At 39.0% G+C, this 11,691-nt stretch overlaps 1 protein-coding gene and 1 long non-coding RNA gene across 2 annotated transcripts in view; both read right to left on the minus strand.

Moving 5' to 3' along the window:
* EDEM3 (ER degradation enhancing alpha-mannosidase like protein 3) overlaps positions 1-11,691 on the minus strand; it is a 44,365-nt gene that overhangs the window by 11,900 nt on the left and 20,774 nt on the right. Inside the window, exons 10-16 of the mRNA XM_019530986.1 lie at positions 11,371-11,496; positions 9,924-10,007; positions 8,884-8,967; positions 6,958-7,082; positions 6,167-6,332; positions 2,533-2,687; positions 983-1,136 (exon numbers count right to left, since the gene is read on the minus strand). Coding sequence (XP_019386531.1) covers positions 983-1,136; positions 2,533-2,687; positions 6,167-6,332; positions 6,958-7,082; positions 8,884-8,967; positions 9,924-10,007; positions 11,371-11,496 — 894 coding nt within the window. The remainder of the gene's footprint in view (positions 1-982; positions 1,137-2,532; positions 2,688-6,166; positions 6,333-6,957; positions 7,083-8,883; positions 8,968-9,923; positions 10,008-11,370; positions 11,497-11,691) is intronic.
* LOC109307214 lies at positions 3,043-3,429 on the minus strand. Its single transcript, XR_002100204.1, has 2 exons — positions 3,299-3,429; positions 3,043-3,209 (listed from the first exon to the last, which is right to left on the minus strand). It is a non-coding gene; the product is annotated as an uncharacterized LOC109307214 (long non-coding RNA).

Below are 11,691 nucleotides of genomic sequence, written 5' to 3' on the forward strand. Positions count from 1 at the left end.
ACATTCCCGGATGCTCCTAGTGAGCCATGGGGGTTTATGTGCCCTCCTGCTCCCTTTGACCCTTGTTGGGATTACCTCCCTTTGGGCATGAAAGTCTTAATTATGGCACAAAGTCCCTAAACATTCTGGGGGTTACCGAGTCTGCTGAAGCTCTAAAATCTATTATTTCATTTAAAAAGGAAAGCTTTTATCCTTAGTGGCAGCAAATAAAAACTTTACAAATGTGAACTGACTACCAATTGGATGGTTTGAAGACAACTGAAAAGACAACTTAAACTTGCAGACACTTCCATACATCTTAATGGTGGGTTGGTTGCAAGTGGGAGGAGGATCTAAAGTCAGTGGAAAACTATTTCACTTCTAATCAAGTTAGCAACAATGTATACCTAATGTACTTCCACACTGTTCAACTGCTGCCCATGCCTCACAAGTTGCCAAAAGTCCAAGTTGCCAGACAGTCCATTCTCCAGCTACTAAAATTTCCATCTCTCTCCCCAAAAAAACACCCTTTCAGAGCAGGTTAGGGTTTCAATATAAAACTCCACAGCACACTGGAAGTAAGTTTAAAGATCATATAAAATTGAATATCCAATTAAAGACATACAAGGAGCGCTAATTTTTTTTCTCCACATTTGGCTCTATTAAAAAAAGAAAAATCACAGTTTTTAATCTGAAGCTGCTACAGCTTTTACTGGGCACCACAGAATCTAGGCCCTCTGCTATACTGTAAATGCAACCTGTTAGTTACCAAGTGAGTGTTACAGCTTAAGTGCAGGATGGGGTTGAGAAAAGAGGAAAACAACTGCTTAATACGTATTATGAAGAAGTAAAAGCTCTCTCTCGTTAACACATAAAAGACACAGAAAAATAAATTTTAGCAGTGGATGAGAGAATGAAATTCTGACTCAAAATACTTTCCCACCAATTTCAGTTGATCTAGATTTAACCATCATTTTCTAAAAAAACTACTTATGGATCTTACTTGAATTGCATGCTGCACTAACTGGACTCTTCCATCTTTAAGATGAATCAAACTGACTCCCATCTTTTTCAGTATCTCCAAATGCTCAGGGTTACTGGCCATGAAATCCCGTGCTCTCAGTGGTGGCTTTGGTCCAGTCCCCAAACTCTCTTCTCTGCCAAATAAGAGTAAAGACCGAAGTTTTAATACTGCACATCAAAAGCATTTTTTTTACATGAAATGTGCAAGAATTCCAGAGAGGTGTAACACATGCACAGCCACCCAGAGCTGCATTCCCCTATGCATCTTAGACTGAAGTTATAGTCATGCGATCTGGATAGCATGAACATTTTTATTCCAAATAATATTAAAAAGGTATATTTTCAAAACAGCTTAACAGCACAAATGTGTCGCCAGGCATACACAATGTTGATCATTTCAATGATTAGGTCAGTAGGATGCCTTAGGGCAGGGGTGGGCAAAATGAGGCCTGGGGGCCAGGTGTGGCCAGCCAGGCCATTCTATCCGGCCCCAGGGCCCCTAAAAAATCTAGAAATTTAATATTTAATCTGCCCTGGGCTGCCTGCCATGCGGCCCTCGATGGCTTCCCAAAACTCAGTAAGCAGCCCTCTGCCCAAAATAACTGCCCACCCCTGCCTTACAGCAATGATGGCACAGGTAGCTCCTATGTGGCACACAGGAGACTGAGGAGGGGACAGGCAGCACAGTGGCAGACAGGGCAGGAAGCAGAAGGCAGAGTATTAAATCAGACAGGGAGCCCAGGGCAGAAAGCAGAGTAGCAGCTTGGTCAGGAAGCACAGAAAACCAAGCAGTAAGTTGAGTGGTAACTCAGGGAGGCTACGAAGCTAATTCGTGACAAACCTGCAAAAAAGGTTGCCCGCCCCCCCCCCGGCTTGGAATGTTAACCAGTACTGTTTGCTCTTTTATAATTGTTCTCATTTTAAGTTTAATAAAAACAGCCAATTTTCCCTAACACAAAGGGTAACAAATCATATAAAATGTTTATACATACATTTTAAAAAAGCAAATATTACTCAGCCTGAGGCTGTTCTCATCTGCATAAATATTATTGGCCAGAAAGGGGTGCATTTTTCAAATGTAATAGAAGATGCTGAAAGATGTTGAATACTTAAAGTATTTGGCAGTAGTAATACTCCATGTGAGGCAAGTGCATTCTGGAGGAAGTTATTTTTTCTGTACGCTCTGATTTCAGATCCATTTTGCCTAGTTTATACGCACTATATTTTTCTCTTAATTGTCAGTGCTGAAAACTAATTTATGCTAAGCAATTTTTGCTCTAACTGAGGTGCCAAACACAGCTAAAAATTAGCTGCAAGTTTGCTGCCAATGCAAAATAAAAGTGCAGCTAGATTTCTGATAGCTGTACTGTCTATGTGGAGGGCCCAAAGGAATACAACCTTATAAATAGAGTATATATGGCTCCAATATACCTAGGCGCAGCAGACAGATAAAGAAATTTTAAGTACTTAGCCACAGATGTTTTTCTGGACATTCTTACAGTGACAAAAAAAATAAAGCATACATCTTACACTCTAGCAATGCCCCTAGGACAGCTCTTATCCACCACATTTTTCAAAGGTTCACGGATACTCTGAGCATACATAGGGTCATTTGGGAAGAGAATCTGTGTATTCGGACATGTCCAGTCAAAATTACTGTCATCCAACTCCGTGTATTCTGTAGTCTATAATGTAGAAAAGCAGAGCAAAAAGTTTCATAAAAGACATTTTTAGTTTATTTTTACACCTCTCAACAGTAAAATATAACATCAAAAATCATTTGCACACAGGGAGCAACTAACAGGCGAAATCAGGAAGGTACTACGTGCAATTGCAGTTACTCAGACATAAGTATCAGGGATTTCATTTGCCTACTTGCTTGTTGGCACGTAAACAAAATAATTTAAATATTTGAAGACCTGAGCAGTTCAAGCCTCTCAACTTCAGGTGCAATACTTGTTTTATTCCCCCCCCACCCCAATAACTCCAATGAAACCCGCCTTGCATCCTAGCATTCCAAAGCCAGAGTGAAACTAAAACAATTCTACTCTGCTGCAACTTGGCAAAGGTGTAAACAAAGATTGTATCTGAAGACTTAAAAATCAAGTAATAATAACAAAGTCAATATCAGCTTGATATAGTTAATTTTCTGTTGATTTTCTGAGTTGTCTACGATGACTTGAGAAATGAAAACCAAAAAATAATTTCTTGTTCCTAGATTTCCATGTGAACAATCACAGGATCCTCCTCTTTCAATACTTAAGCAGAATTGAAATATTCATGTAAACTTGTGGACGCTACTAGGAAAGTCAACTAATTTTGAAGCAAATCGTAAGTACATTCCTAACAGCATTCTTTTGGAAGAAAGCAAGTATTTAAAATCATCAAATCCACTATTATACTATAAAGGTGTGCAGAACAGTTCAGAGCTCAGAACTAGAGGGTATAATAGATTGGATCTGCTCCAGACTCCAAAAATATAGTGTTACTTAATCCTAGTCAAGCCAATTAATGTCAACACGGCCCAATATTGCGATCTGCAACATGATACTTACTCACTTATCTTACAGGTCACTTGCATACATTACTAAACTTTAAAAAAAAAAAAAATCAAAATCAGATATTTAAAATGATTCAGCATAGTGAAGACTCCCTAAAAAAATCAAATCGATTTACGATCCAAAGTGGTTTCATACTTTATTGGAATAAGTAGGATTAGATACAAAAGAATTAAGGAATATTAGCCTCTTAGTGTGAAGAATAAGAAATAAGAACCAAAGCACTTTAAAATGGGGGGAGGGGGAAGTCTGTAATGCTCCAGACCGAGGCACAGTTAAAAGTGTCCCCCACTATCTCTGGTAAGAACAAATAGTGAAGCAGAAGGCTGCCTGTCTTGCTACCAAAATTTCAAATGGCTGACACTGTATTTAAATGTATTTTAAGTAGTTCAGCCCCTTGAGACGTTTCTCTTTTGTAATCTAATGCAATCAATCAGACTGATTCCAAAACGACTAATATTTTGGTTTCAATAACGTTATAGCTATTTAACACATTTTTCCTTAACTGAGAAGATGTTGACATCTGTTTTAAAACTGGATCACTTCCCACCTTTCCATTAGTCAGATCTATTAGTAGCTTTGACGGATATGCTAAAGTGATTCTATTTAGTTTGCTTTCATCTTTATCTTGTAAAAGTTAATATGGCCACAGAGGGGAAAAAATAATGACGTGCTTCTTCATGCTTCATAGCTGGATTCACCTTCAAGATTACGAAAATGTATTGCTTTCTATACCCATAGCGTAAGCCAAATCCAAAAACCTAATTTCAAAGGCTTCCTAAAAATACCACCATTACTTTAAATGGTTGCTTAAAGCTTGCTTAAATATTGTTCTCCAACTATTTAGTTGGTCTAATAAAAGATATCAGATTCACCCAAAGAACCTTGTCTGACCATTACTTTAAGAAATTAATTAGGCAAAGTCTGTCCCTTTTAAATGCATATTATTTCTTATTTGTACTCACCTGTCTGTATTTCTGAAAAGTTGATACAAACAAACCTTTTTGGGGAACTAAGGAGCAATAAACAATGTATACTGCCTAAGAGGAACTTTAACACTGTTAGACAAGATTAACAAGTGATTAGGTTAATGTGTACAAGAGTATTATTTCTTGGAATCCCATCTCCATATCACGGTCTTTGAGTCTCAAGAGCAGTATTTCCTTTAATTTTCAGTGTTGGAAGCTCCCCAACACAGCTGTGAAGCCTCTCTTGAATTTACAGCCAACAAAAGTCTCTTTGGACTCAGCTCTGCACAAATAGTTTGAGAGTGTCCTATTTAACATTTTTCTTACTGAGCCTGGAATTATTCACTAGCACACACAGAAAAATAATGGCACATTAACCCAGCACTCCTGTGTTCACTCTCTCATGTGCCTATTTAGCCTGTCAGCTGAATTACTGGTAAGCTAGCATAATAGAAAAAGCAAACGGAAAGCACTGTTTAAAAATAAAAATCACCCTGACAGTTGTTTCACAAGGTCCATACCTACTTTCCCCTCTGGAAATTGATTAAATGTTCAGTAATCTGTATGTCCACTGGTATGCTCACATAGTTATTTAGTGGAAAAATGGTACAATATTTCCCAAACCAGCATAACAATAATTTTCCTTGTATAGTAGACAAGCAATTCAACAGGTCTAGTTCTAGGTAGCCACATAGAATTCCTGTGCAAAGGCTTTGGTTTGCATTCATAAGGAAAAAATAAAAGAGGAAGCTTCCCAAACAGTATAATTGCTAAAGAGTCCTCCAGAATGGTGACAACTGCTGAATACAAACTATGAGGCCTGTCCAAAGTACTTTTTGGAGATGAGGCTTATCATGAAGACATTGTTAATACAATAAACTAGTAAGCAGAGTTCCTTCTGCTACTGCTGTCTAAATTAGCAGTCAATACTTCTCAGATTAAACGGATGAAAATACGATTAGTCTTCCTCACTACGAGGAGTCCCTTAATATGTACACACCCTCTGCAAAGCCAAATATATTTGCTTTGCTGGAACGGCAGCAGTTTGAGCTGGGGTGGAGCAGCCCCTGGATGGCAGGGGGCACAGGGGTCAGCCCCAGGCTCCAGGTAGCAGTGGGGCTGGCTGGGGCATGAAGGTGCTAAAGTGTGGGGGCTGCCTGCTAGCCATATGGTTTTGCATGTTAGCACCCTCATGCCCTAGACAGCCTGTCACCATCTACACATGAGTTTCAACAAAAATGATCTTCTATAATGCAGGTTAAAATCTGCCAGAAGTAATAAGAAAATAAAATAAATGTGAACTATGCAAAAGTATTCTTTAATATTATTTTTAAAGTGCTTATAGAAATTTTAAAAATACTTGCCTGACTTTTTTAAACACACAAACAAAAGCAAACAAATAAACAAACATATTCTGCAGCCTTTTTGTAGAGATACAGGCTGAATCATTATAAATCCTGAAGAAAAGTTTAACCATTGAAAAGCTGATGTCCAGGGTTCACTGCAATTACTGCTGTGATAAAACAACTTGTATAAAACAGTTAGCACTACTTGAACACCCTCCATGAATCTCATCTCCTTACACCCACTTTAAAGATATATTAAAATTGATACAAACATGTAAGAAAGACCACTTACTAAATTTTTCTTTGAGATTGTTTGATTTGTAGTAGAGAGCCAAAGAGGTAAGAGATGAGCCTCTGTAGTGAAGATGTAATCTTCTATATCAAATACCATATCTTCCTTATCAGCAAAGAGCAGATAAAGATATTTAAACATCTCAGCCAGGAAGAAAGAGTCCATTCTATGGAGAGACAGAAAGAAAGAGAAGATATCCTTAACATACAAATATTTTCCAAACAAAAAAAGTTTCTCCAAAACAACTGTCCAGGATTTTCAGTTGCTGAAGAGAGTAAAGAAGTGCTTTTCAAATAGCTGGTGGTACTAGAGTGTTACAACTGCAGAATTTCTGTAAGAGGAAATTGGGTTTGAGATGGAGGGCAGGGAGAGGAGTTCAAAATGTTCAGTGGAAAAGCAGTACTAAAATAAGAGTTAACACACAAAAAACAAAACAATTGCTCAAGAAACCTCAGGTCACTTTTAAAACAAATGAGTCTTCACATTTAAATCTGCCAGACCATTAACAAGTTAGTGAGAGAAAAATCAGGATTATCAGAAAATGCATTTCATTTTAGTAAAGCAATTTAACTCTATGAACTCTGGAAATGTTTAAGACCAGTTAGACTGCATGCATTCCATTAGTATTTACCATGATCTTTGGTTTAGCAATCTGAAGGGACACAGGACTGAACAAGGCCTTTAGAGTTTTGAAAAATTTTTCCCCTCTATTACTTCAAATAAGCATAACACATGCAGATTCTCCTTCATATTTTATAAATTAAGTTAAATATAATTGCACACATTTTTACCTGTCCTCATGGCTTCCAGTACGAACATCTTTCATTGCAGCAAATCCACAAGGTACTCTAGCATATTTGTTTAAGTTTTCAATAAGTGTTTTTCCTACTTCTAGGTAGTAAGGGTCCCCAGTAGCCTATTTTAAAATAAAAATTGCATTTGGTGTTATGTAAAATTTATTGCTGTTACTTTCAGAACTGTTAACCATGTTCTTGTACTTTGCTGTATAATGCACTAAAAATAAATCTGGCAACATACTGCAAAAAACTCTTATTTAGCAAAATGAAACAATTTAGGTTGACTATTCAGGTGTGAACATAACTCTACTTTTATACTCTACTCAGCACTAAGAGACTTATGTGACTTAAGCGCTCCATGTTTTGGGGGTGTTGGTAAGACCAAGTTGGTCTAAAGACATACACAGAGATCTTCCCAGAACCACCCATCCTAGCCTTTAAACAAGCACTGAGCTTAACCAATCTCATCACTCGAAGCAAACTTCCTATGGCCCAAAGCACACCAAATGGATCCCGACCACGCCAGAACAAGAAATATAAAACCTTCTAACGCATCGCCATCACTCCCACAATAACTACAATCCCACAACAGAACCATCACCATTCCCGGATCTTACACCTGCACCTCCAGAAATGTAATACATCTCATCTAGTGCACTAAATGCCCCAATGCATTGGCAACACGTAGGGGGTACACATGCACCCCCTGAACATGGCAGTGCACACTGTGAGAAGGTGCCACTGATACTGCTGCTGCCTACAGGAGCTCCACACTTGCCGCCGCCTCACTCCTGCCACCGACAGTGCTACTGCCACCTGCAGGAACTCACCGTGCCACCCCAGCCTCCAGGGGCACACAGCATTCATGCCCTGATGGAAAATATGTAGGAGAACCCAAACAACAACTGTGTACCAGAATGAATGCCCACTGACCAAAGACAAAAATTTCCAATTACCTGTGGATACACAGTTCTTACAAGACAACCACTCTCTCTCCCTCTCTCTCTCCAATCTCTCAGCTGAAATCCTCAAAGGAAATCTACAAAACACCTTTATTACACAAGCCTATTAACTTAGACTAAATCATGGGCTAAATATAGACACTGGATTTATGGCACATAATATGGCCTGCCATCAGATAACCCCAGGTAACCCATCTACATTTTACTAGCTACATTCTACCACAAGGTCAACAACCCCCTCTTTTCCCTCCCCACCTACTGTCTCTCATTGCCTCTTATTCTTGCTATCCACATATGCAAAAAGCAGGTCTGTGAAAATGCAGATTGGCTTCTATTCAATCCAGAAGAACACAAAACAACAGCAGACTCTTCCTATGCCTGAAGGAGGGGATTTGTGCCCAAAAGCTTGCAAAAAACAGTTTTGCCAGCTATTTAACTGGTCTAATAAAAGATATCACATTTACCCAAAGAACCTTTTCTGCCTTCAGTTCTTCAGTCATCTATGTTAAGCTGATCAATGCCTTCAAAAATCTGGCCCTTGGGCCCCCAAACCCTGTTCATTCTAGCCTTGAGGTAAAAATATTCAAACCATTTCTAGTAATCAAATGTGCCTGCAGCTTGCTTCCTGGCATATTTAATTTTTTGATAACAATGGATGAAGTGAAACCAAGTTCCACTCTTTCAGCATTAGATTATGGCACCAATTAAATCTGAATCTAACTGTCTAGCACAGAGATGGGCAAAATGCAGCCCATGGGCTGGATCCGGCACACCAGGCCATTCTATCCAGCCCACAGGGCCCCTAAAAAATTTAGAAAATTAATATGCATCTGCCCCTGGCTGCCTGTCATGTGGTCCTTGATGGCTTGCCAAAACTCAGTAAGTGGCCCTCCACTCAAAATAATTGCCCACCCCTAGTCTAGCAGCTAAAAACAAAAATAAAGAAAAGTGATCTCACCTTATATAAGAAATAGGTGCTTTCTGCAAACTCTGGCCTTAAAGGATGCTGAGCCCAGTGAACCCTGAAATCTGTTGTGAAAGCCTGAGAGGGGGGAAAAAAATAGATGCAAGCATAAAAATTCACAGGGTGATTTAGAATGTAGACAAATAGTTTGGCACTAAGTAGCAGTAGCGCATACTTCTGATCAGAAATACTTCTGTGCTGTGACACAATCACACCACTCTTTCTGACCATGCAGCAGGAGTAGTGGCTCAAAATAAGTCCTGCAGAAGGTAAGCACTCTCTATCTCCCTTCAACTCTGTGCTCAGAGGTGCATTCCTTCCCCTCCCATTCCCCCTCAGCCCCACCTTGCCTGCCATTGCTTGTGTCCCTGCTGTCCTGGAGAGGAGGGGAGCTCCTTACCCAGTCCAGCCAGGCTGCATAGGGACACAGCCACTGGCAGTGGCAGAAGGTGAGTGGGTTTCCACTCCCTGCCTGCTCCTGCCAGGTGTTCCCCGCTAGCCTGGGAGCAGGCATGGGGAAGGAAACCTACCTACCAACCGCTGCTGCCGCCCTAGGCTGACCCCAGCCCCCACAGCTTGGCTGGAGTGGGATAGGATGCCCCAAAGAGGATGCAGACAAGTAGGGATACCAACTGCAGCAGGCAGGGGAAGGGACATGCTTCTAAGCATGGAGAAGTGAGGGGCAGGGAATGTTTACCTTCTTTGGGACTTCAAATTAATCTCAACACAAGAGCAAGATGAACCAAAGCAGCTTAAAAAAAATAAAATAAAATGATATAAAATGTAAGCAATTATTAATAGCAATAGTTTCACAGTACTGAGCTAGTTAAATTGTGTTTAACAGGAATACTTTATGCTTCCACAACACTGCCATTACATATAAAGGGACTGTAGGCTGCAGAATAATCTTGGAAAAGAAAAAAAATCAGCCTTTGTTTTTAAATTAGAAATATGTCCAAGATTTTTCCAAATGAACAGCTGATATTACTCAGATCAAAACAGTTTACATGATCTAAACAAACCTACTGCCTTACCTCAGGAAGAAAGTTATGCTTTTTTATAACCTGATATAACATCTCATGAGTTTCTATAGCAGGTCTAATGTCACCTTTCAGTACCTAGAATTCAAGAACATAAAGATTAAAATCACAAAAAAGTACATTTGCAGTATTGTCACAAACACACAGTAATTTCTATATTTGTAGCACACTAATCCAGTAAATTATGGCCTTCTGTTTCAACAGAAAACAATTTTTTTTCCTTTAAAAAACCCCCACGAAAACAAAACAAAAACCAAAAACAACTTTGTATGGAATTAAGAGCTAGAAAAGGGACTGATTCCCTGGGACCATCATTTCATACTAGTTCCATCTGTCCTCTGAGAAAGGGAATACAGCTATTGAAACTGAACTACTAGGTTTAAAGGAAATTTGGCCAAGCCTGTGCAATTTACAAAATATTTGTGGCATAAAATCTGAAGACTGGGCTGTTCCCCTTCAGCTGAGATTTCACCATGAGAATCGCTATTGGAAATTCAAAGGACAAAAAGTTATTTGGGATTTAAGAAGAGCACGAAATCTAGAATAATTTGTGAATATGCAGATCTAACTGATTACAGAATGGACTAAAGAATGGGCAAGTCTTCCTAATACTTAATTTGGGAACTAGTTGCAGGTAAACAAGAAACTGTTATTATTAGGGCACATACCAATTTGCTCTCAGTAGAGGGCAGGAATACAACAGGAAGTTAGATTCTCACAAGAGGTTGCTACAAGTGACCATTAGAGAAGGGATGGGGATAGGGAAGGGAAAATTAACATCAGAAATAATTTATTTGAATTTATTGAATACTATGCAGTAGATCATGGAGGAAAGGCAAGCAGGGGAACTAACAAGGAATGCCAGCAGCTTCTAAAAGAAAAGGAAATCATTTAGGGAAGCCCGACAGAAGTAACACGTATTCACAGAAACCATTAGGGCTAGTGTGGTTTAGTATGAAAAAAATGTAAACTAAGAGTTTGATAAGCCTTAAAACTGTTAGATTTCACTTCTCAAATGTGAGCATTCAAACTGTCAACTTGACAACTAGGAACCCTAAAACTGAGAACTAGGGTTTGGTAGTATGACCTTGAGATTACTTGAATTGAGCTGCCTTTTTCATGATCAAGGAGAAAAGTAGTCAAAGAAGCAGACAAGTGGATATTGCAAAAATATGAAACTTAAAAGGTAGTTTCTCTTCAAGTCACTACACACTACAGACTTGGAAATAATGTCAACTGTATAATATAACAGAACCAGCAGAGGGAGCAGAAGCCAACAAATCCCTCTCTAACTCCCACCCCCCACAAAATAAAACATTTTTAAAAAGCACTGAGCATAATCAACTTTACACTTTTATTTTATAATTTATATATTCAGTTTTAACAAAGTTTAAAGACTACATTAAATGTAATCTATGCATTGGAGGCTATAAAACTTTACCTGCAGTCCTGGGAAGAATGCCAGCAAAGAGTCCATCCAGGTCCGAGCATTCAGCATAGGCTTGTGAATATGAACATCAAGCAGAAGAGGTGGTTGGCTAATGTATCTCATTATAGCATCGTAGTGCTGAGAAACATCAGAAGTACCATGAGCTCACGTTAGCAATAAGTTTTTTTACTTCAAAAGAGATTTGAAACTGGTGGTTTATTACATTTCATTTTAATGCAAAAATGTCACGCCAGATGACAAAGCTAACATATTTAACGATTTCTTTGCCTCTGTCTTCCTAAGTAGGGACCAGTTCAGCCACCTCCCTGCTGG

Source organism: Crocodylus porosus, unplaced genomic scaffold (genome assembly GCF_001723895.1).
Source record: "Crocodylus porosus isolate Cpor-Errol unplaced genomic scaffold, CroPor_comp1, whole genome shotgun sequence".
In the NCBI taxonomy this organism is placed as follows: domain Eukaryota; kingdom Metazoa; phylum Chordata; order Crocodylia; family Crocodylidae; genus Crocodylus; species Crocodylus porosus.